The sequence below is a fragment of the Sinohyriopsis cumingii genome, chromosome 10, assembly GCF_028554795.1.
Source record: "Sinohyriopsis cumingii isolate HCF-2022 chromosome 10, ASM2855479v2, whole genome shotgun sequence".
Lineage (NCBI taxonomy): Eukaryota > Metazoa > Mollusca > Bivalvia > Unionida > Unionidae > Sinohyriopsis > Sinohyriopsis cumingii.
Window position 1 is genome coordinate 87,098,140 of NC_142970.1, and position 27,654 is coordinate 87,125,793.

Genomic DNA, 27,654 nt, shown 5'->3' on the forward strand with positions numbered 1-27,654 from the left:
GTACACGTAATAGTGATATTGATACACACAGTAGGGATACTAATACATTTATTAGTGATAATGATACACTTGGCAGTGATATTGATACACTTAAAATGATAGCGATGCATGTTATATTGATAGTGATGGTCTCAGCAGTGTTAATATTTATTATTTATAATGGTACACTTAGTAATACTGCTATTAAACTTGATAGTGATATCAACACACCTGATATAAATACTGTAACACCTACAGGTGAAACTGGTTTACATAACAATGCCAAATATACACGTAATATTGATACTGATACACCTAACAGTCATAATGACACAGATACACGTAATATTGATACTGATACACCTAACAGTCATAATGACACAGATACACGTAATAGTGATACTGATACACCTAAAAAAGTCACAATGACACAGATACACGTAATAGTGATACTGATACACCTAAAAAAGTCACAATGACACAGATACACGTAATAGTGATACTGATACATCTAACAGTCACAATGCCAAATATACACGTAATAGTCATACTGATACACCTAAAAGTCACAATGACACAGATACACGTAATAGTGATACTGATACATCTAACAGTCACAATACCAAATATACACGTAATAGTGATACTGATACACCTAACAGTCACAATGACACAGCTACACGTAATAGTGATACTGATACATCTAACAGTCACAATGCCAAATATACACGTAATAGTCATACTGATACACCTAAAAGTCACAATGACACAGATACACGTAATAGTGATACTGATACATCTAACAGTCACAATGCCAAATATACACGTAATAGTCATACTGATACACCTAAAAGTCACAATGACACAGATACACGTAATAGTGATACTGATACATCTAACAGTCACAATACCAAATATACACGTAATAGTGATACTGATACACCTAACAGTCACAATGACACAGCTACACGTAATAGTGATACTGATACATCTAACAGTCACAATACCAAATATACACGTAATAGTGATACTGATACACCTAACAGTCACAATGACACAGATACACGTAATAGTGATACTGATACATCTAACAATGACACAAACACGTAATAGTGATACTGATACACCTAACAGTCACAATGACACAGATACACGTAATAGTGATACTGATACATCTAACAGTCACAATGCCAAATATACACGTAATAGTCATACTGATACACCTAAAAGTCACAATGACACAGATACACGTAATAGTGATACTGATGCATCTAACAGTCACAATACCAAATATACACGTAATAGTGATACTGATACACCTAACAGTCACAATGACACAGCTACACGTAATAGTGATACTGATACATCTAACAGTCACAATACCAAATATACACGTAATAGTGATACTGATACACCTAACAGTCACAATGACACAGATACACGTAATAGTGATACTGATACATCTAACAGTCACAATACCAAATATACACGTAATAGTGATACTGATACACCTAACAGTCACAATGACACAGCTACACGTAATAGTGATAGTGATACATCTAACAGTCACAATGCCAAATATACACGTAATAGTCATACTGATACACCTAAAAGTCACAATGACACAGATACACGTAATAGTGATACTGATACATCTAACAGTCACAATGCCAAATATTCACGTAATAGTCATACTGATACACCTAAAAGTCACAATGACACAGCTACACGTAATAGTGATACTGATACATCTAACAGTCACAATACCAAATATACACGTAATAGTGATACTGATACACCTAACAGTCACAATGACACAGCTACACGTAATAGTGATACTGATACATCTAACAGTCACAATGCCAAATATACACGTAATAGTGATACTGATACACCTAACAGTCACAATGACACAGATACACGTAATAGTGATACTGATACATCTAACAATGACACAAACACGTAATAGTGATACTGATACACCTAACAGTCACAATGACACAGACACACGTAATAGTGATACTGATACACCTAACAGTCACAATGACACAAATACACGTAATAGTGATAATGACACACCTAATGATCACAATGACACAGATTCATCTAACAGCTATTCTGATACAAAGAAAAGTCACAATGACACACTTAATACAGGTAATGATCTGTAATTTGAAACATCTGTTTAATTTCCTTTTGAAAATAGAGATAATTTTGCAATTTTTAACTGAGTAGGAATGGTGCATGAAAACAGAGACGGTCGATGAAACTTTATCAGTGTTTTCTCAGCATTTTCGTTTTACATTGGTTCTGAATCGTGATCATTGTGTTATCAAATGAAACAAATTAAGTAAAATAGCACCTGCCATAAAATAATATATAATTACGAAAACTAAATCTGTATAAGAATGGCGGAGAATTATGATCACCAAATAATGTTGATGATACAGAGAAGAAAATAAATATTCAGGATAATAACATTTTCAGGGTCGAAGAAGTATAACTTTTTCATGAAAATAACGGTTATACAACTTATAACTTTTCGCTAGCTGATGGTTCATATGCTTCTTTGGGGCCCCGAGTGGCCGAGTGGTCTAAAGCGCTCTTCGTTACGGATCACTGCCATCTCACCTCTGTCTGCGTGGGTTCGAGTCTCGGATTCGGCTAATGTGGATATGTGAGAAAGCTTGCCAGTAGCTTCTCGTGGGGCGGTGGTTCTTTCCTGGGTTTTCCCGGGTTCTTCCCCCACCATTAATACTGGCCGCCATGTACAGCCCAACGTGTGCTGAAAAATGGCGTTAAACTCTACAACAACAACAACAACACATGCTTCTTTAGTTCATCGAAAGTAGCTCTTTTGTATATCAAATGCTGTCTTTTCCTTTAATATGCTACGTTTGTGTCAAGAATACCAACATCACGGTCCGAAACAGAACGTTAGGCTACGTGAACACCAACAGCAAGTTCGGTGAGATAGTTGGTTCTTAGTATTGGGTCAAGAAACTGTTCTGAGGTATTGGATATTATTGTTGATCACGACATCTGTTTGGCAAGACATATAGTTCTAACAGGTAGTGCAATTGCAACATTGATACATTTGAAATCAAATCAACATTCATATAGGCAATTATTAGGAAACCTAACTCTAATGCAGTTCAGTTTGAATTCAGAACGAGGTAAAAACATGTCTTCTACTCTGTGGTTAGAGCGTCCGCCTCGGATGCGGGAGGTCGTGGGTTCGAACCCGGGCCGAGCCATACAAAAGACTTGTAAAAATGGTAATATTAGCAACCTAGCTTGACGCTCAGCATTAAGAGATTAGTGTTAGGACTGGTCGGCCTAGTGTCAAGATAATGTGACTGGGTGGGACATCATGCTACTGCTAGACATCACTATCAACTACCACACTGAATACATCATAGCTATATGACTGAACTTTTTTTGTAAAGTTACGTTAAAATTCCAAATCTTCCGCTAAGAGATGAGCTGTAATCAACACCGAAGCATACTACATTGTCCTTTTAGGTTAATTTCTCCCCAGCTTTATCTAATTGGGGACACGCAATGTCGGGCATCCTTTTAATTTTCAACTTGGCATTGCCAAGTTGCACATTTGTTTCGTCTACTGAACTCACTGGGTGTGAGCCCCAGGAGCTCATATTCTGTGTTCTACTCCAGAGGTCGCAGTTTGTATATTCATCCACACCAACTAGGTGGGCTTCCTCAGTGTGTTCTTGGCAACGTTACTTATCTCCCATTTAAATTGCAGAATATTGTTCGAATAACGTGTTAAAGTGATGCTAAAACCAACCATCTAACCAAATTTATACCTAATGGGATCAAGATAAAACACACACTAATTATAGGTTCCTGCATTTGTATGGGAAAATATGAACGAGTTTGTTGGATGAAAATACTGCACGACCTTGGGAGTGCAGTAGATCCATCCGACAAAACGAGTTCATATTGTCCCATACAAATGCAGCAACCTTTTTTTTATTATATACCAAGTTTTGTTTAAATACCAAAGGCTTAATAATAAAATACATTACAATAAATAGTACATTTATGCTTTATTGCAAAATAAATTCACAACTGTAGATTCTTCAATACACAATAACAGTATTCGTGAGCACATAGCTCCGCCCACCGACCTTTTAACTTCATAGCGTACCGTGTACTCATTCACTCATTTGAAAAAAGAAATCCCATTTTGCTGTATCTGAAATTGAAATTTAAAGTCATGTTATGAATGACTGCGCCATTGAACAAAGTTCCCAGCTGGTCATGAATGGATGAATTGAGTTCTTATGTCAATCCAGCTAAATTCTGATGATCTTCTTTTGGGTGTTTTCCGCACGATGTACATGTGACCTGAGGGACAGGCGTTGACATGCTGGATACCTGATTCTGTTCTGCCATGGATAATTTGGAATCGTAAGCTGGAAAAATATTAAAGTTTTTAAATCTAAATTCTCAAGAAGATGCTGGATTCAACATTGTTTTTTTAGAGAACAACAAATTCTTTTCATTTTGGAGTGCAGTATAGTCTACTTTGTAATGTGATTTTGATTTCAAAAATTTAGTCTGGATTATAGGCCTACAGTTTACAATACATTTCCGCGATGTGGATCAGTATTTGGAAAACAACTTATATCTTATTATCAGAAAGAGCCCACAAAGTACATTTTGAGGCGATTAAAGATGCTTAAAGGCAAGTAGATTTATTCTCATTATTATTACCAGTTATAGATAACATATTTTTATGCCCAGTCACTTGTATGATCTTTGTTGGAGGACACCATCTTCGACAGGGTTGTTACAGTAGTCTTCCTTACTGAATGGTTGCTAATTCTCCCCTGGATTTCTGCCCTTTCTGCAGCCCGTTTCATCAGAGTTCCCAGTTGATTAACCCCCATTTGTCTCGGATAATACCTGCAATTTTTAATATTTCGTCCAGTAAAATATATTTTTGTATATTTTTTAATTGCACACTTTCATTAAAATCTGTTTTCTTATATTTCGCAAGGTTGGTTGATGCATTTCATTGTGAAAATTGTTTGGTATTCGCAGAGTACAAACTTTATTCCATATTTTTCCTATATTTTTTGTTTACTTTAATATAATTTTATTTTCATTTATTCTTTTTATTGTCGGAAACAAAATTTACGAATATGTGTTTCTTTATTTATATTTATATTTTAAATAAATACATAAATTGAATCTTTAGAAATATAATTACCATATCTGAGAAGTTTCTGTCAATTTCTGCATTGGAATTGGTGTCAAATAAAAGGGGCTATCGGCATCCATCATTTACGAGGGCCTTCGTTTCAAATATTGCAGGTAAAGATTAACAAGGTCTCGTTCCGGTGTTGTTCCAGTAGAATAAATGCGAGGTATTGTTGATCTGTAATCATCCTTCCCAGTACCGTTAAAGGTTTTGCTATCCCTCTCAGCATATTGAAGACATTTTGTACCGGTTGAATCTGCGAATACTGATACATATCCAAGTTGTAATTTTCTGTGCTCGTCTCGGCCTCTAAATCCAAACATTGTCCAAAAGATTAGTACAGGGAAAATTGCAAAGCAGCTGGCGTGTGAGAGCCCATTTCACAGGCTGAAAATAAAGCTTCTTCGTCATAGCGGCTTTTCGGTTCTGATGCTCTTGCTTTTCTTCCAAAACCATCCTTCTTCAGTTGTATTTTTTTAGCATTTAGTGCTTCGATTGATTTTAGAAATGGACGGTCTCTAAGAGAGACGGGATACCCTTTAGTCTTAAGATACCATTCTATGTTGCTTCTTATAGACTCTAAAGAGCATGACTCATACTCAGAACCACTGGCTTTGTGAATCGTTATACACATCTCGGCCAAATACGTGTTTAAATGATCCGGAATGATATTTTCAATGCACCGTTTCTCACGTTTGTTATCATACAGCCATCGCTGCACATTTCTGACATCATGTTCAGTCGCCTGCTTTGTTGAAAGTTTCTTCTGTGATTCTGTGAATTCATCCACATTGTCAACTTTGGCATCTCTCCTTTTAAATGGCTCAAACAGCTGGTTTACTTTATCCACAAACAAATACAATAAATCAAAAGTGCTGGCGTCTGCGTCCATTGCTTGTTTACAATAGAAAGTAGTTCCTTTATGCACGTGAATGCAATATGTGTATTGACGCGCGAGTTCAGAATCAGGTAATGTTGCACGATTCTGACAGTGCAAAGTTAACGGGGAAGAAATAAACATATAATAACAGCATCTTCAGTTGAGAAATTATTTGCTGAATACAAATATTGTAAAACGGAATTCTATACAGAGTTTGAGAGTCACGTGTGTTACCGTTCAAGCAATCCGAACACTTCGGCTAATTTTGTGAAACACAAATATGTATCGGATGTGATTTGTTCCAGTAATGTACAGAAATATCATTTTTTTCCCCCGCCGGAAATGTCTTGCAAATAAAAGGAAGTAACTGCAATGTTTTCAGTCTATCTCGAGTTTCTCCACGATTGAACTGACCATAGTGTGAGTGTGTGGCTGTGTGTGTGCGATTTGGATTTTAAAATAGCTTTAATTTTGTTAAAAGTTACATTGCTACGATCGCTGTAGCGTGGCAGTTTATAGCGATGTCTGGCACAGGGGCATCATGCAGCAGACATGTAGCATCATGTCCCACCCAGGCACCTTATCCAGACACCAGGCCGACTACTCTTTGCATTAACATCTTAATGCTCAGCAAACATAAAAATGTAAAAGCAAACATAGGTAACCATTATTGAAGTGGTATGTGAGGGCCAATGTCAAATCTGATATCTTAAATAATTGTATAAAATCACAAAATAATTGAAGATTTTATTTGAAATTGATGGCATTTTTCTTCTTGTTCTAGCATGACCTCTTATACAATTATATGTATAATACATTTTGTATATGTGGTTTAAGTAAGAAAACGGGATGACTATAGCTGTTATGCATGGACGTTGTAAGCGATTTTGTTTAGTTTGTGTTTAAGAGCGAAGAAGAAAATTGCCCGAGGAAAAAACTACATTCATCTTTAAAATGAAACCAGTTAGAAGAAATAGGACGAGAATGAACCCCAAAACATTGTTTAACGATTTTTTAAAGGGGAAAAAGACACAAGATTGAACTCTTGGCAGTAATATGCAAATTAGTGGAACATTCTATCCGTATACGAATGAAAATAATGCGCTGCATGAGATAGATTAATAAAGATCAAACCAAGGGACATAAGAAGTGTACACTTTTTAGACTTGGATGATGTCCAAGTGTACATTATATTAACTATCACAACACAGATTGTGCATGCTAAACTTGCATCTCTAGATGTAAAGACACATTGCATACGTCTCTTATATAAGACAAATTTTTTCATCGCAAATCCCAGTTAGTAAAACGTGTTAGGTTCCTATATTTGTAACGTCCCGTCTAAATTACACGGGATATCAAAATTACACCAGTTACCTAATTTACATGGGCTGTATAAACTGCATGGGCTGTCTAAAACAGCTTGCCTTGTTTAAACTGTTTAGACTGTACGGTGGACGTATTACTATATGATTCATTTCTTATATGTATACTCGTCATCCTCATGAGCTGTTAGCTGCTGAGTAATTACTCTCCAAAATATGGACAGATGGACAGGCAGACAAAATCACTGATAAAGAGACAAAAGAAAAGAGATAGCTGAATTGCTAGGAAGACGGTTGTGTATATCTAGTTTAATACGTGTTTATGTAGATATATAAGCACAAAGTAAATACGATGGTATATCCATATATATTTTGACGCACGTCTATTGCTGACAAACAAATGAACATTAAGCCTTGCGGAATATAATTAAGGGAAGTAACTCTATTTGGATGGAAGATTATTAGCTGTTTAGCTTTGGGTTAACTCTTTCCAGCATAAGTCATTTTAAAACCCGATGCACATACCACAGCCACCTACGTAAGTTCAAACAAACCTATTAAAGTGAAAGGTACTCAGACAGGCTTAACAAATTACACTGTTCGTTTCCAGAACGAAAGACAAGAATATAAAAAGGTTAAAAAAGAAAAAGCACGGATATGATAATAATGATATTAAAAGTCATCAGGTCATACACGAGCATTTATTCATTTTAAATTAAATGTGTATAACCAAAGTATATTCAGTCATGATTACTGAATTCTCTGCACCTTGTCTGTTATCAAGATGCTTCCAGATGAAAATTATCGATCTATATGAACGTTTACAACGGCGGCCAGGTATTAAACTGGGAGAAGAAAAGAGCAAAGCGAGTCGAATCATCATCATAAAGGATAGTAGGAATTTGTTTATCAGAATGCATAACTTTGATTACAATATCACAGTTCGCGACATTCAGTCTGGATTGTATTGGATCAAACCTTTTGTTGATTTCGTTAAAGAATTTCCACGTACTTTAACATTGATTTTGCTGTATGTATTTCTTGGGCGTGTAAATAATGACCTTCCAGACGAATATGGATGAATGAGGATCCTAATAAATAAAGGATATTTTCTTTTCCTACTTTAATACCAGATATATTTCATCGTGTGGTACAAAAACATATTTTAATTTAATATTTTAACTGTATTATATTTCAATCATGATTTAGAATCGAAATTTAAAAGATTAAGCTCACACTTCAGCAACTCCCACCCCCATATTTGCAAATTCAAATCCCTTTCATAGCATGATCATATACATATACTTGACTTAAGAAAGCGGTATGATTAGACTGACATAATCTATCGCAGTAAATTACATTACATTTTACAGTTTTTATAGTATTTTACCTTATCTGAAATCAATTCAGCAATGTATCACAGCGTTTTTGTCGTTGCTGTCAAGGAGGTAAGGGGAAATAACTTCAAAGAGACTCGAACGGCGTCTGGTCAGATTCCTTTATCAAAGATTAATTTCCATGTTTGCAATGTAAGGAAGTTTCGATTTATTTGTTCTAGCTCACAAAGTACCCGTTTTTGTTGCTGCAGGTACAACTTTTGTTGTAACACACAATCAAGCATTGTAACAATCAATCTTATTTTTACAGATGTGAAAATATAAGGATATATTTTTCACATGTGAACTATACAGGTATATTCTTTGCACGTGAAAATATAGGAATGAAAAATAATACGAAAATTTTTCGCCAGTAAGTCTCTATACTTGACATTTAAGTGTATAACAAAGTGAATGATTGCTATTTAATGGTACATATAATCAAATTCTGAAAAACGTTTACCACCCACATGACACGTATGACTTACTGATTAAGATACACCATTTCTAGATTGCTAAGCTCTAGATTTCACAAATTTTAACTTCAGGTCTCTGTCTCTCTGTCTTTCTGTGTGTCTCTCTCGCCTTCTGGTTTTGTTATACCCGTCAATAGTCCAAACGTAACTGAAGGTATGAGACATGCGCACAGTATGAACGTTTGTAACTTTGCCACTTCGTTCTTTGGTAAGATTCTGGATTTTCATATTGCTCGTATGTAACAAGTGGAAAAAGTTTCCTTTTTTCAGCGTGACCTATCGGGTGAGTCATGCTCATATCAGAGGAAGCGACTCCATTATTGGATCTGTCCGTGAGGTAAAGGGGCTAAGCTTCATTTTAGAATCTGTCTGTGAGGCAGGGATACTGCAATGTTACCTGGATAGTACTTTTAGATTCTGATAAAATTCCATATTTTCCCAATGTTGGGATTGAAAAAACATTGAGCAATTCTCCATACATGCTATTCTAAGTAGTCAAGTTTTGTCTTCTTGATTAGAAAATATATTTTAATTTTGGCATTTTCCTTTACAATGGATCATGTTTTAATTTATTATATCTGGATGTGCTTGTGTGGTCAGTCAAGGAATCAGTGATTGAGTCCTTGATTGTTTCGTGAAGTGTCTCGGTCATTTGACTTGCAGTGACTTAATATATGCTTGGTGCAATTGCAATTGCGATCAGTTATATTAGGGGCACCACTTTCTGGTAGGCTGTAGATTTTTTCACTTGCACTGAACGTTCACATCAGGGAGAGAATATCCCGTTTAATGCGGGCTGAGGATTGTGCGTTAAAACATCCTTCATTGGAGTGTCAATATGGAAAACAGTTCTTTTACCAATAGGTTAGACCTTAATTATAGCCTTGGCGTGTTTACTGGACGTTTCAATAAAATTACAAGAGTACATAAACAGTTATATTCAAAGATCCAGAAATTAACAATACGTTGACTGTTTTTGATAATAAATAAGCGAAAAACAATCATAAAGGTGAATACTGAAGCATATAACAGACTTCCAGTAACCTGGATTGCAGTTAATTGTTTGCTTTTACTAATAGCCCAACGGGTGAAAAGGTTTGGCACATAGGTTAGAACGGATGTCCAGTACAGAACATCCAAAGTACGTTTATCATTAGTAGGTTAAATACAGCATTCGGAAAACTATACCTCTCTTTTCAGATTTCAGTTGAGTACGTTGATCGTGCATCAATAATTCTGAGCAAACTATTACCTGTTGTAGTGTAATGTTACACGAATTTTTGTAATAGACAAGGTGGCTATAGCAACAGCTGCAATCAAAAATATCACGAACCATTGTCTCTCTTCGTCTTGTCCACGTTTTCGTGCTTCTTCTCGTCGCAACTTCTTACACTTTAGTCTTACTTCCTCTTTACGTAGTATTTTCTTCAGTTCATTGTATAGTTCTGCCTCATGTCTTTTTTTCTCCTGTTGTTTTCGTTCTTCTTGTAGGTTTGCTTTCTTTTGTGTTTGGCCATCTTCCTTTTGTCCTCCAGGTTCTTGCTCTTGTTCATGTGGTTTGCCCTTCTGACCATTGCAAACCGGTTTGACCTGCTCTAAAGTCCGAATATTGTGGGCCCACTTTTCGAAATGTTTTCGAAGAATAGCTCTATGCATTTCATACTTGTCAGCATAATGTCGACTGCCATTTCCTGATAGCTCGTCCGCCCTCAGTATCAATGTATTTCTTTTTCTCATTATTATATCCTCATTTGTTTCCTTCATATTTAAGAATACGTATCGACGGTGACACTCAACAAGTAATGACTTTCCTATTGGGCTGCCTTTAAAGTCTTCAAGGAAGTATTTGATGTTCTGCTCTTTTACTGCTGTTTGTTCATCATGAGTAAATACAACTATTGTATGACGCAAAAAGTATGGGCCAAATATGATCTTGTACATCTCAATCGTCTTGACCACTTCATCCGTAAATCTTCCAAGTTGGATGAGTAGAATGAAAGCTTGTGGTCCTGGCTCTGTGAGCTTCAGTGAATCCTGAATCATCATCGCATTATCAGCCATCGCCATTTCAGTGTTGTATAGCCCAGGTGTATCAACAACGCTTATCTGCCTACCGTGCAATTTCGACGATTGCGAATCCAGCTTTTGTGTCACCGATCTGTAGCTAAGTTTAGACGCAAATGCTTTCCTCCTTAGTATGAAATTTCCCAGCGAGCTCATGCCGGTCCCAGTTTTTCCAAGTAATATGAAACGAAGATTTTTTCTCCCATCTCTCTTGGTAGAACAAGGATTGCTTGAACATGTCCTAGAAGAAGCAAAACACTTTTGCTAATATATTATAAATATTCAGTTTATCGTATGCAGTTAGGTGTCCATAGAATCTTGTATCCTTAACAATGAAAATTTCAAATGGCATACATAATTTTAAATTTAAACATGCTAACATGTTCTTTTCTAATAGATGAAAAAATTACTGAGTGCGCTTGTTATACACGTGCCAGTCGTAAATGCTAGCTTATCATTTCGTTACTCCTGTAAAAAAAACAGCATTACTAATGCGTGTGAAAAACAGTAATGAAATTAATTGGTGATACAATTACAACAACATTCAAACTGAGAAATAAAGTTTTAAATCGACGTTAGGATATACTATTCTTCCTTGACAACTATTTCCGTTCTGTTATAAGAGATATTCATTGGGAGAACTTTCCTCTTGTTTGTCTCACCTAAATTGGTACATATCCATCAATTTGTATTGTACTACTTCTCCGTCTTCCATTTTCCGATAGAAGTTGTCCTGCCAAAATGAAATGAAAGTTTGTAATAATTTATACCTTTTATCTATCAGGACATGGTTAGCAGACATTGCTGAGTCTGTCTCTAGCGGGTAATTCGTTAACGAATTTTAGCGCCGTCTCACCAAATATATATCATTTTATCTGAAAGAGGCATACACCTAGGATTGTATTTATCAAATTCAGTAAAATCGTATTCATATTGAGGTCAAAATAATTTCGAAGTGAATCTGGATGCCTCTGACTCTTCACTTTTATCTGACGGTACGTGAAGACGTTTTCTGTGATGTTACAAAGCGATATTAATGAGCTGATTGCAAGAAAATAAAATGTTGGTTTGCGAATCTTTCTAACACAATAGTTATAAATAGAGAATCTTACAAAGGTAAAGATTTAATAATTAATTAGTTCAGCGAATAATCTCCACCTTATGGGAGACTTGGCGAACTAAAGCAGGATGCTATTCTAATGATTTCATAAATTCAGTATTAAACCATTACACTTTTCAGATTCATGTTTATGTCATAGATGATACATTAGTGGAAAGAGTGTAGTCAGAAAGAGGAACAGAAGTGTGTGTGTGTGTGTGTGTGTGTGTGTGTGATTTGGATTTTTAACGTACATTTAAGATTTTTTCAATCAAATCGCTATAATGTCTGCAGTGTGACAGTTTATAGTGATGTCTAGCACTGGGGCATCATGCCGGAGACATGTAGCTTGATGTCCCACTCAGTCACATTATCCTGACACCAGGCCGACCAGTCCTAACACTAACCTCTTAATACTGAGCGCCTAGAGAGGCAGCTGTTAGTACCATTTTTGTAAGTCTTTGTTATGACTCGGCCGGGAATCGAACCCACGAACTCCCACATCCGAGGCGGACGCAGGAACAAAAGTAGTTTCGGCATTTCATTAAATGTAACTCAGACGTTGCAAGTTTGATTCTTGCACGTGAAAAAAGAGTCAGACTCCAGTTAATATAGTATTACACAAATCAATAATAGTAAAATTTAAAAGTGGACCCTATTTACAAATTATAATTCAAAGAGCATTTGTTGTTCGAAATTAATAGAACCTTTGACACAAGCCACCTCATTTTTTAACACCAAATCACTGAATGAAATTCGTGTACGATGTCTTAGAGTTCATTCGAGTCAAGCCAGCTGGAGTACGTAAGGCACAATATATATACATTGCGATCATATTGCATTATTGGATACGGCAAAAGAAATGGCTTTCCAATTGTAGGATATTCGTATAAAGGAATGAATATTGGATTTGAAAATATTTATTAAATCGAGAGGTGTTATTGAATATGGAGGATGTATTTCGGGGCTGATATTCATCCTAGTGATTCCCTAATTATTTTTTTTTAAACCAGGATACTGTCATTATTATATTGGGAAGAATGCTGTGGTTGGAAAGAATTCTCACAGGAAACCAGCTTTCGACGACATTCTGTTCATAAGGGGTTAATTTATTTACTTATACAGATTGTCAATTAAATCATGCTTGCATTAGGGGTGTCATGCAAGATCAATAAAACGTCGTAAAAGTACTATAAAGTGGGCTGTCGGCGTAACAGTAGACTGCCGTCCGTATATTTGCATATAGTCGGTATGTTCGTGTTGGACAGATGGAGTCGGTTCTTCCACATTTCCAGTTTAACAAGACGAACATCCAGCAAACTTACTCATTTTTTAAAAATGTTTTTTGTTTGTTTGTTTGGAAGTGGGTGAATTTTTTATTCGGAAAATAGGGCATATTCCGGAAAATAGGGCATATTCCGTTACATTCACTCACAACTGTTTCTTTCTGTCATAATCACCCATCTCCCAGGAAGCCTGTATATGTCTGATGTTACTATGAATTAAAAAAGAATCATAGCAACTGTTTTTAAATTGACTTTATGCATATGTATTTAAAATGCAGTGTTTGTTTGTTAGTTAGTTTATTAGTTATTTATTTTAATTTTTAATTTTACTTTTTATATCGATAATTGTATGTTGGACTTGATCTTCTTCAAAGTTCATTTCCTACTCAATCTGAATAACTGATTTTTTAAAATTCTGTAAACTAATGCATAACAGAAATTTTCTCTGAATGTTCGTTTAATATTAAAGTAAAACATTTTTTGGGGTCTGGGTTGAGGTTATTGAAATTACCCCCTCACCTCTCTCTCTCTCTCTCTCTCTCTCTCTCTCTCTATATATATATATATATATATATACACGACCTACCCTGTTGCATTCCACATTGTATATTATAATTGTAGCAACAGTATTTCTAATTATAAAATAAGATTTTATCTTGTAAATATTTACAACCTCTTAGAATAAAATTTCCCATTAGGTATTATTTTTATTCATTAATAGAAAATGTCAATTGTGACCGGGAGTCAAGTACAGAATAATATACTAGACACAATATGTAATTGCTTATACCTAAAATGTACAGGAAATGGCAATTATTCCCCACAAACTTTGTTTGTGCGACCAGGACAGAGGTATTTCGAAATTTACCCATTTCCAATGAAAAAATGGGCGAATATGTGTCTTTTCGTTCACAAAAGACAGAAAAAAACAACATAAGAATCAAAACTAACATGTATTTATACTAAAGTAATACAAAAATGGCCACAAAGGATTTAGAAGTGAGAAGTGAGTAGTTTTTCGAGATTTACTACTATACTGTAAATCTCTTTCACGAATCAGCCCCCAAATGTAGTCTCCCATCATATTCTCGTTATCCTGTCCTTGGTAGCGGAGTTTAATGTCCTGTATATCCTGGTGGAAGTGCTCGCCTTGCTCCTCCGAGTAAACTCCCATGTTTTCCTTGAATTTATCAAGATGAGCATCAAAGATATGGACTTTGAGGGACAGCCTGTAGCTCATTGTGCTGTAGTTCTTCACCAGTGTCTCAACCAGCTCCACATAGTTTTCGGCCTTATGATGGCACAGGAAGCCTCGAACCACTGCGACAAAGCTGTTCCATGCCACTTTCTCCTTATTAGTGAGTCTTTTGGGGAATTCATTGTACTCAGGATCTTCTTTATCTGTTGTTCTACGAAAACACCAGATTTTACCTTTGCCCAAGACGTCTTAGGGAAGAAGTCATGAAGGTACTTGAAGGCTGCCGATTCGTTTTCTAGAGCACTGACAATTTGTTTCATAAGGTTCAGTTTTATCTGCACTGGTGGTAGCCTTCTGGGGGTCCACCAGTAGCTTCCACTTGACGTTGTTCCTCCCCACAGAGAACTCTGTCCGCTCTGACCAGTCCCGCCTGTAGTAGTGCACCTTGGTGTCCCTGCTGTCACAAAGGCAAAAATAGCAGAGAAACTTGGTAAAACCGCCTTGGGGACCCACCAGAAATGCCACCATTATGAAGTATCCGATGACCTCCCAGCTGTACTCATCATACTTCAAGGCGCCCAGCAAGGTCTTGATGCTGTTGTACTCCTCTTTGATGTGCATCCAGAGACGGGTACTTGTTCGCATTAAGAAGCAACACGGCAATTCCGATTGCCTCGAACATTTTGGCAGATGCATAGCCAATCTTGATGGATGAAGAAGCTGGAAAAAGCTTGGTGACGCTTCTTCTCATCTGCGACTTGCACACTTTCATCCAACAAGTTCCACTGCTGTAGCCTAGACGTCAAAAGCTCGGCATTGGACTTGGTGAGACCAAGATCTCTGATCAAGTCGTTGAGGTATTTTTGGTTGAGGTAGTATGGGTTTCTTTCCTCAGCTTCACCTCCAAAATTTTCATCTGTATCTACAAAGTCTTCCTAACTCTCTGACCTGCTGCTCTCTTCTAAAGACGGCTGCTCTCTCTCCGGAGGAGTGGGTACAGGGAACCCAGGACAGTGTGGCATCGGTGCCATGGATGAAGGAAGGTCCAGATACGTGATAGCAGGTGCATTCTTGCCTGTCCGACGATTGCAAGTGTCCACCATGAAGACGTAGCAGTTGCTTGAGTGGTCAGTGGGTCCCCGCCAAATTATTGGGATAGCAAACTTCGTGGCTCTCTTTTTACCTTTGTGCCATTCCACAAAAACATGTATTTCACCCATAACTAATGTATAAGAGATTCTCGCAACATTTTCCATATATGATATATGTTTTCAATAAAATTGAAAATTGTAAAACATTTTAAAATTAAAAACTTTTACAATTTAACATTTTTAAACAAATTTTATAACATAAACTTTCGAGCAACAATTGTCCATCTTACCTTCCAGAGTAGTTTTGCAGTGCTTCCAGGTGAAATGAAGTGCCCAGGGTTTTTCTTGATCCCCGACAGGCATGCCGAAATATGCCTTGTAGAACTCACACATCGTAGCAGATGCTTCTACGGAATTCTTTTCGCTTTTGTCTTGATAAATTGGCCGACATGTATCCACTTAGGCAGCTGGAACTAAACTGAACTGGTGGGCCTAAGGCCCCTGTATTTATATTAATATTTATATTACTGGAAAGTTCTAGAAGGTTCTAGAAGTTACTTCAGGTGTAATCTATCTGGAATGTTCTGGAAGATAGGTAAATTTTAAAATATCACTGTCCTGGTCACAAAAGCAAAATATTTGGGGAATAATTAACATTTTCCATACTTTGGAGGCATAAGCAATTAGGAAAGAACACTTGCTACCCAGAAACATAAACAAATTTGTTACACAGTGACATTATTTATTTGTGATGTAAGTTCTTACAATAATCAGTTGTATTATTGTTGTGTCCAGTAATTCCTTTGGGATGGAATTTATACGTTCAGATTATGTATTCACTGAAAATTCAACGTGTTCATTGAAAATAACATTCTTGGAAATGGAGACTTGATATTTATTGTGAAATACGGGTATATTCCTGGACTGTGTTATTGTGATTCAAAAAAGACTGTTGGCATATCACCACTGTACGGACCACTAAGGACGTATCTATACGCCCAGCCTTGGATTTAATTTAGATCTCCACTAAAAAAGTTTATTTAGAACCTCAATCATTAGAATGTGTCTCTGTAAATTAAGTCTTTTCCGGATTTAATTCGCAATACCGTAAGTTTATTTTTTTTACAGTTTCAATTTACATTCTAGGGAGATACATTATTTGTTGAATTTTATAAAAGTTTGTTGTTTCTCACTCTTTTTAGTACTTGTTTTTAGACCACAGAGTCTTAATATAAAATTAGAAGATTGTACATGGGATACAAATTTCGCGAAAATAGTTCAGAATACTAGGCTTTTGAAATTAATTTGAGTTTACCTTGTTTCGGAATTTTCCACGTCCCAGGTATTATTTTAAATTTGTTTAGTGAAACCATCAAGCTTTTGCAATATCATTTAAAGTAGAGACCTATCTTTTAAGCCTACCCAGGAGGGGTTAAAAAATGGTCTTTGAAAATGGAATTGCAGGTAAATAATTGTAATTAGAGTTAGGTCCAGTTTCAAATATAAATCATGCAGATGTAGAGAGTGGGGGGGGGGGACAAAGGCAACGGCAGAAAGAAAAATAACAGAGAATAATGCAGAGAAAGACAGCAGGAAGAAAGATTAATGCAGAGAGAAGGGGAAGAAAGGGAATTTCAATTTAGATCAAAACAATTAGAGCTGGTAAGTGGAAAGCACCCCCCACTTTAGACTAAACGATTTTTGTGATGTTATCAGAAATATAAAGTTAGTACTTTCCTTTGAAGAAAAAGAAGTAGATCAATATTTCCTCGTTTTGAGCAAACTGATGAAATTTTGAAATGGCCACGAGAGCACTGTATTTTCTTACTACAAAGTGTACTTCATTGGCGGCGCTCGTGATATTTACATTTCACTGACACTACAGCAGAGGGTTATGAGTTGGTACCTAAGGCTTACAAAAAATGAAACTGGAGAAAACCATGTCGAATTTCAAGAGAAAAAGTGCAATTGTTTGATAAGTGGTGCTTAGCCAAGAAAGTTGATAAAGATTATGAAAATCTCAGACAACTCGTATTAGTTGAAGAAGTCAAGAGTAGAGTCCATAGTGACCTTGAAACTTACCGTGATAGGTCGAAACTGTAGAAAATGCTGCCCGTGCAGCTGACAAATATTTCTCAAATCACAAAGTTTATTTTGACAGTAAGTCCTCCAATCAGCAGTCTTCTGGTAAAAAGGAAACAAAAGCAAAAAACATAAATATTTCAGTCTAATACGAGTACCCCCAAATCTCAATGTGGCACAACTGTTAGGAAACACGCTTTTGAAAAGATTGATCAGAAATCCTTAGCTCTTCCTACCTGCACCTATTACAAGAAGAAAGGGTACGTTATTTCTGATTGTGACTAAATGAAAAAGGCAACGAGGCCAATTTCGCTCCTCGTTTGGAAAATTATTTATCGCATTAATCCTATTTTAACTACTCTTCTCTTTAGTCTAATCAGGAAGACAAAGTCTTTAATACGTTATTATTTCATATTTTCTCTCATTATTTTTGTATTTACAATAAGATAACACTGCCGATACGGAGGGTCTCTTTAACAACATTATTTTTAACACAGTATTTTTGACGTACGATAAGTGACTAAAGCGATTTTGCATATCTAATACAGTTAGACTGATACGTTATCCATATTCCATATACAGTGCCACGTCACACCCATGTTTTATAAATGGAGCATATACTTATATCATTACATACAAACATACATACATACATACATACATACATACATGCATACACACACACACACATATATACATACATACATACATATATACCTACATACATGGGGCATTCATGCATTCATGGATGCACGCACGCACGCGCAAACACACACACGCACGCACGCACGCACGCACACACATACATACATATATGGATACACGCACGTACGCGCACGCGCACGCACGCGCACACACACGCACGCACGCACGCAGCACGCACTCAAGCGCACGCGCACGCACACACACACATACATACATACATACATACATACATACATACATACATGGGGCATTCATGCATCCATGGATGCACGCACGCACACACACACACACACACACACACACACACACACACACATGCAACCATGCATGCACTCACGCACACACACACACACACACACACATACATACATACATACATACATACATACATACATACATACATACATACATTCAAATAATATAGATACCACTGTTTACACGCTGACTTTCCTTTCGTATGAGCCTTAAAAGATCCAAAAGAATGAGATTAACATCGTCCCATGATCGTATTTCTAACACAAGCCAAACAAAAATTGTGTGGTATGGATCCGGGTAACTTTTAGGTTATATTTCGCTGAGTAATAAGTTACATAAACATTCATGTGATTTTTAATCACCAGACAGAACACATTAGCCTGCGATAAAAGTGCCAGATTTACGATCTATGTTCATCTACCTGTTAAATTTCACGGCTGATGTGATGCACGCAATCTTTATAGCTGCATGTAGAACTGTTGTGGAGTTTATGCATTGGAAATTATGTTGTTTTTGTGGGGTTTAACACCATTTTTCAGCACACGATAGGCGATACATGGCAATCAGTATTAACAGTGGAGAAATAATCCGGGAAAACCCCGGAAAGAATCACTGACACACGAGAAGCTACTGGCAAGCTTTCTCACATACCCACATTGGCAGAATCTGAGACTCGAACCCAGGCAGACAGAGGTAAGATGGCTGTGATCCGTAACGGAGAGCGCTTTAGTTTATGCATTGGACATTATGAATCCTTAGTATAATTTAAACTGTTTTCACTCAACATCGTCTATATACACAGGTCAAAATCGATATGATAATGTATCAAGATATGCCTTCTGAATACTACTATGACGTACCACTAGGCATTTTTAATATTAGGATAATGTGTCCAGCTAGGTTTTTTTAATGTTCCAATGATGTATCCAGCTAGGCCTTCTTTATAATACAAGTATGTATCTAGCTAGGATTTCTTAATACTATAATGACGTATCTAGCTAGGTCTTCATAATATCAGTATGATGTATCCAGCCAGGCATTCATAATATTAGAATGACGTATCTAGCTAGGCATTCATAAAATTAGGATGATGTGTCTAGCCAGGTATTGATAATATTAGAATGACGTATCTAGCTAGGCATTCATAAAATTAGGATGATGTGTCTAGCCAGGCATTCATAATATTAGAATGATGTATCTAGCCAGGCATTCATAATATTAGGATGATGTATCTAGCTAGGCCTTCGTAATATTAGTACGATATATCTAGCCAGGCATTCATAAAATTAGGATGATGTGTCTAGCCATGCATTCATAATATTAGAATGATGTATCTAGCCAGGCATTCCTAATATTAGGATGATGTATCTAGCTAGGCCTTCATAATATTAGTATGATGTATCTAGCCAGGCATTCATAATATTAGGATGATGTATCTAGCTAGGCCTTCGTAATATTAGTACGATATATCTAGCCAGGCATTCATAATATTAGAATGACGTATCTAGCCAGGCATTCATAATATTTGGATGATGTATCTAGCATCTAGCTAGGCCTTCGTAATATTAGGATGACGTATCTAGCTAGGTCTTCATAATATTAGTATGATGTATCTAGCCAGGCATTCATAATATTAGAATAATGTATCTAGCCAGGCATTCATAATATTAGAATGCTGTATCTAGCCAGGCATTCATAATATTAGGATGATGTATCTAGCTAGGCCTTCGTAATATTAGGATGATGTATCAAGCCAGGCATTCGTAATATTAGGATGATGTATCTAGCCAGGCATTCATAATATTAGAATGATGTATCTAGCCAGGCATTCATAATATTTGGATGATGTATCTAGCATCTAGCTAGGCCTTCTTAATACTATAATGATGTATCTAGCTAGGCCTTCTTAATACTATAATGATGTATCTAGCTAGGCCTTCCTGATAATATAATGATGTATCTAGCTAGGCCTTCTTAATACTATAATGATGTATCTAGCAAGGCCTTCCTAATAATATAATGATGTATCTAGCTAGGCCTTCATGATATTAGGATGACGTATCTACCTAGGTCCTCTTAATATTCAGATGATGTACCTAGCTAGGTCTTCCTAATAATATAATGATGTATCTAGCTAGGCCTTCCTGATAATATAATGATGTATCTAGCTAGGCCTTCCTAATAATATGATGATGCATCTAGCTAGGCCTTCTTAATACTATAATGATGTATCTAGCTAGGCCTTCCTAATAATATAATGATGTATCTAGCTAGGCCTTCTTAATACTATAATGATGTATCTAGCTAGGCATTCATAATATTAGGATGATGCATCTAGCTAGGTCTTCATAATATTAGGATGATGTATCTAGCTAGGTCTTCATAATATTAGGATGATGTATCTAGCTAGGTCTTCATAATATTAGGATGATGTATCTAGCTAGGCATTCATAATATTAGGATGATGTATCTAGCTAGGCATTCAAAATATTAGGATGATGTATCTAGCTAGGTCTTCATAATATTATGATGATGTATCTAGCTAGGCATTCATAATATTAGAATGATGTATCTAGCCAGGCATTCATAATATTAGGATGATGTATCTAGCTAGGCATCCATAATATTAGGATGACGTATCTAGCTAGGCCTTCATACTATTAGGATGACGTATCTAGCTAGGCCTTCATACTATTAGGATGACGTATCTAGCTAGGTATTCATAATATTAAGATGATGTATCTAGCCAACTTGGATTGTGGGGGAGACATTGGCGAGTCTTAGAATATTATGTTAGCATTTCGATTCTCAGAATCGTTTGATAAGTATACATTATTTTCATTCAATGTGAATTTTGACAGCTTTCATTTTCAACCACATTTATGCTAAGCATTACATAAAACATATTCTTCATTTCGCTTGTAGTCTAGGGAAAAAAGTATATTTTGGACGGAGAAAATGGTCAATTAGATGTAATATGGAATAAGAGTTTTGAAATGTTATATACGTTTGCAACGAAAGTCTGAAAATTGGACAGAAATATAATTCAGCTGTTAGATAGGTCTGCCCCACCCGTACTTGTAACATGTCAAACAAAACAAGACAGTTACGACAAAAGCTCTATGAAGAGAGTCCGTTCAATACGACTTAAACTATTACTTTGCATTGATAAATGACCCAAAATTCGTAGAGCCTCCAAAATATTATTTTTATGCAGGCACAATAATAACGAGGAAAACAGCATGACACTATCTTGCTGAATCTGGAATGTCTCGTTCTATATCAAAATGGAAATATATGCAGGAAATATTTATCAGTGGAAATTGCAATGAATCTATAGGAGGTAAAATTGTATTTTCCTCCAAAACAGTGCTCATATTTTGGATAGGTGTGAAATACTTAGTTTGACATGCAAATGTATATATATATATATATATATATATATATATATATATATATATATATATATATTTCTCTAGCGTAATTATTTCCCTCACCGCCACCCTACCCCAAACATAGAGTGTATGCCTTAAAATGTTGGAGACAATATTAAAATGGACAATATACATATCTTTCTCTTTCTCCTTTTTTTCTCCTTCAATTTTTGTCTTCACAACAGAGAGAGAGAAAGAGAGAGAGAGAGAATACCACAACGATATTATATTATTTAGTGCTTGTCACTGTCTCGGTTTCCCCGTCTCTGTCTCTGTCTGGGGAGCCGCGGTAGCTCAGTTTGTAGCGCAATGACTTTCCATTTCCTCTGCATGATACAGACAATACTGAGTTAAAAGTTCCGTTAAGAAACAAAATAACAAACAAACAAACAAATAAACAAACAAACAAATAAACAAACAAACAAGAAGCACCCCAAATAAGAAAACTTTCTCTTTATCAATAGTTAGGTTAACCATGTGTGACGTTTAATCATGGTGTCGCATGTACAATATCCACACAGGCCATCGAGGCTCTGCACATTAGGCAGGATACTCACATTTCCTTTGCACGATACGATTTGCATGTGTCGTTGTGCCATTAAAGACCAAAAAAGAAACTCTATCACATTAGGATAGCAAATAGTCAAAGAAAATACAGTTAAAAAATGTAAACGTTTCTTTTCAAAACAAATGTAATTTAGGTGACACATTTTGGAGACAAATTTAATACTGAGCTAAAAGGAATCACAATATGGAACGCGTTTATATGTCGCGTCAACAAAAAGGTTTAAACAAAAGCAACTCGAACCTGAAAGATACAAATCTCTGCCTCGACCCTCTGGGCTATTACTATATTAATATTTGACCCATAAAATATAGTCACCTTACATAGCACATACCGTCTTTATCTTAAACAAAAAAGATCACAATTAAGTGCATGATTCTTCTACAAATTGAATTGGCCCTCTGGGGAGCAAATACATTGTTTTCTTTTAACTGATACCAGCCGGCTAAATGATACCTACACGAGAAGATTATTGTCTTTACAACTGGGGCTTTTTCAGTGTTTGTTTCCAACATATAACAATGCTGATGATTTATGATAGTATTCAGTGTTAATTGTAACCTTCCTTTGCGGTCATATACATTTATCTGACAACCGTTCATTATTGACACCTTTGAGGATTCCCAATGAAAATCATTGTACTGGAGCACCTGCCTGACAAGGACGGCGGTCAGTGATTTTTATTTTTTTGTCGGTGAAGCTGCATTTAAAAGACGTGTGAAGTTGCCACTTCTGCATTTCACAACAGGTGTCATCGAATCCAAACAGGTTAGAAAAGCCTTTCATCTTTTGACAATTAGTGGCACACTATGTATAACATTATAAGCAGTTTTTGAATATCTTGTAAGTTGAATGGTTCAAGAGGGAGATGATATGGATCGAATTTAGCAGAATGGTAATGGTGCTCTCAGAACAAAATCCTTACATATCAAGGTATGATCACTTAGCTTCAAGGTCACTTAATGTTTATAATTTAAGTGCTGACTTTAATTTTTAATTATTTTTTTTAAATAGAAATCGTATTACCCCTAGGAAGTTTAATTTTTCGCATGTCATGCAGTAAGGCCATCCCTTAAGGAAAACACTGTACACTCGCCAACTGTTCGAGAATAGATAACTGCGGCAACAGCAGTCACTTTCGAGCGTCCTTACTGCACGTTATACGAATCTTATTGGCGACAACATTACATGCTATGTTGTTAACTGTGGTTAAGTTGTTAACTTTGTTGCAACTGTTTTATATATATATATATATATATATATATATATATATATATATATATATATATATATATATATATATATAGCATACGTAGTAGTAACTGGACCGAAAATGGTATTTTACTCCTTTACTAGATGATAAAATACTGTCTTAAAACTTAATAGAGGATAACAAAATGTTTGTTCTTGCTTCCATTTAACAGACGTTGACAAAAGAGTCATCCATCCATCCATTCATGCATGCACTCGTGCAGTTTATTGAATGTTTTTCTTATTCAACGTTTCGGTTGGCTGAGTTGTCTAAAGTGCCCGCTTTTACTTATCACTACCATTTTACATCTGTCTACGTGAGTTTGAGTCTCGGACTCTGTCAATGTGGACACGCGAGAAAGCTGGAACTATCTTGAAGTGGGTTGGTGGCTCTTAGTGTGGGTTACCGCGGTTCATCCTTCAGCAGTTATTCCATCCGCCATTTATAGTCTTTCTTGCGTTGAGAAATGGCATTAAACCGGCAAAACAAGAACGACTTACTTATTCAATTATTTCGTCCTTATTTCGTACATTTTGTGGGAAATATAACTTGAACAATATTGCGTTTACACTAGAATTGGACTCAAGGACGGACATCGTTGTCACGTGTTGCTAGACGCTTCAGAAGTAAGATTATTAATTTTAAGATGGTGAAGAAACCTAATTCTGATTGATACACAAGTAGTGTAACTGGTAATGTATGCTTGACACTAACACATATAGTATAGTTTAATGTTTGATAATCTGTTCCTTTCTTCCCATTATGAGAGGGGCTACAGCCAATTGATTTTTCTTGCACAAACAGTTCTTCATTTTGCCAGAAAATGAAAATGACTTTCTCTGACACATTACTCTTGAATTAGCCACTGTGGCAGAAATTGTCGATTTTTAGTTTTAGACGAATAATTTTTCTATATTGTTTTGGGGTTTTTCTTATATGTTTGGGTGGCCGCAAACCATGGCAAGTTCGTGGGACAAATTTTATGTTAGAACTCTTTAAAGTCTCAGCGTAGCAAGTGGTCTTTATGGAAAAGGAAGTTCAGTAAAGAGAGTAAACTATCTATACAGACTTGCAGACCAGCGACACTTACAATCATCTGAGCAGAAATTATAACCCTGGATAGCAAACAAATACTTTAATGCATGAACACTTCATCTATCTCTACAAATAATTTATCTTGAATGACTACTTTATATGGTGCTTCCATAGACTGTGATCGATAAATTCATATAGATTTATAGATTCGTACTGGAACAGATGTCTAGTGGGGTATTTTCCGGTGGCCTACTTTAGGGCGCATTGGAGGTTTCAGCATGAGAATTTAAACAATTTCCTGGTTGTCAGTCCCAAAAAATGTAATACTTCAGTTGTGACCCTGGACGTACAAAAGTCACCTATATGGAACTAATGAGTATTTGTTTAGGATATTTAATTAAAAATTGATGCCGTCATCTACTGTTTCAAGATGATAGGTTTATATTTCTTCATCTATCTTCCTACATTTATAGCGTTGTAGATTATTTTCAGGAAAATGCGTGCGGAGTTTCGACTTACTGTTGATCATATAGTCATCCGCCTAAATTAGCATTCATTAAAGTGTTATTATGTCATAATAATAATAATAATAATAGTACATGCTGGTTGGAAGGGTGAAATCAGCTCTTAGATTTTGAATACATGTATGCATGTGTGTGTGTGTGTGTGTGTGTAATAAATGAAGTTATCTCACTCATGTATTTAGATATTGCGTTTTCTTTACTTTTGTTGATATATATATATATATATATATATATATATATATATATATATATATATATATATATAGTGTGTAAGTACATTAATGTCAAGCTATGTTCCTATCCTTTCTACACAAAGGAAAATGTAACGGAATGAAATCTCTTCTGAAGAGGAAATAAAGAAAGTCAGTCAGTCAGTCAGTCATACATACATACAAGCATGCATGCATGCATACATACATACATACATACATACATATGGCATGCATTCATCCATGCATGCAGCATGCATGCATGCTCTCACGTACGCACGCACGCACACAGAGACACATACATACATACATACATACATACATACATACATACATACATATATGCAATATAGATATCACTGTTTACACGTTCACTTACCTTTCGTATGAGCCTTAAAAGATCCAAAAGAATGAGATTAACATCGTCCCATATCGTATTTCTAACCCAAGCCAAACAAAAATTGTGTGGTATGGATCCGGGTAACCTTTAGGTTATATTTCGCTGAGTAATAAGTTACATAAACATTCATGTGATTTTTAATCACCAGACAGAACACATTAGCCTGCGATAAAAGTGCCAGATTTACGATCTGTGTTCATCTACCTGTTAAATTTCACGGCTGATGAGATGCACGCAACCTTCATAGCTGCATGTAGAACTGTTGTGGAGTTTATGCATTGGAAATTATGTTGTTTTTGTGGGGTTTAACACCATTTTTCAGCACGCGATAGGCGATACATGGCGGCCAGTATTAATGGTGGAGAAAGAATCCGGGAAAACCCCGGAAAGAATCACCGGCACACGAGAAGCTACTGGCAAGCTTTCTCACATACCCACATTGGCAGAATCTGAGACTCGAACCCATGCAGACAGAGGTAAGATGGCTGTGATCCATAACGGAGAGCGCTTTAGTTTATGCATTGGACATTATGAATCCTTAGTATAATTTAAACTGTTTTCACTCAACATCGTCTATATACACAGGTCAAAATCGATACGATAATGTATCAAGATATGCCTTCTGAATACTACTATGACGTACCACTAGGCATTTTTAATATTAGGATAATGTGTCCAGCTAGGTTTATTTTAATGTTCCAATGATGTATCCAGCTAGGCCTTCTTTATAATACAAGTATGTATCTAGCTAGGAATTCTTAATACTATAATGACGTATCTAGCTAGGTCTTCATAATATCAGTATGATGTATCTAGCCAGGCATTCATAATATTAGAATGACGTATCTAGCTAGGAATTCATAAAATTAGGATGATGTGTCTAGCCAGGCATTCATAATATTAGAATGATGTATCTAGCCAGGCATTCCTAATATTAGGATGATGTATCTAGCTAGGCCTTCGTAATATTAGTACGATATATCTAGCCAGGCATTCATAAAATTAGGATGATGTGTCTAGCCATGCATTCATAATATTAGAATGATGTATCTAGCCAGGCATTCCTAATATTAGGGTGATGTATCTAGCTAGGCCTTCATAATATTAGTATGATGTATCTAGCCAGGCATTCATAATATTAGGATGATGTATCTAGCTAGGCCTTCGTAATATTAGTACGATATAT

At 36.0% G+C, this 27,654-nt stretch overlaps 1 protein-coding gene across 3 annotated transcripts; it reads right to left on the reverse strand.

The window, feature by feature from the left end:
* Positions 1 to 7,692: 7,692 nt before the first annotated feature.
* Positions 7,693 to 26,542, reverse strand: LOC149790535 (GTPase IMAP family member 3-like). Of its 3 annotated transcripts, XM_089972578.1 has the most exons (6): positions 26,448 to 26,542; positions 22,698 to 22,809; positions 18,090 to 18,191; positions 16,298 to 16,591; positions 11,996 to 12,066; positions 7,693 to 11,574 (listed from the first exon to the last, which is right to left on the reverse strand). In XM_089972578.1, exons 5-6 carry the CDS (start codon positions 12,046 to 12,048, stop codon positions 10,518 to 10,520), a joined length of 1,110 nt encoding a protein of 369 aa, XP_089828704.1. In that variant the 5' UTR covers positions 12,049 to 12,066; positions 16,298 to 16,591; positions 18,090 to 18,191; positions 22,698 to 22,809; positions 26,448 to 26,542; the 3' UTR covers positions 7,693 to 10,517. The 3 variants fall into 3 exon arrangements, with proteins under 3 accessions (XP_089828704.1, XP_089828705.1, XP_089828706.1); XM_089972579.1 differs by lacking the exon at positions 16,298 to 16,591; XM_089972580.1 differs by lacking the exons at positions 16,298 to 16,591; positions 22,698 to 22,809; positions 26,448 to 26,542 and having other exon boundaries at positions 18,090 to 18,716.
* Positions 26,543 to 27,654: the final 1,112 nt, after the last annotated feature.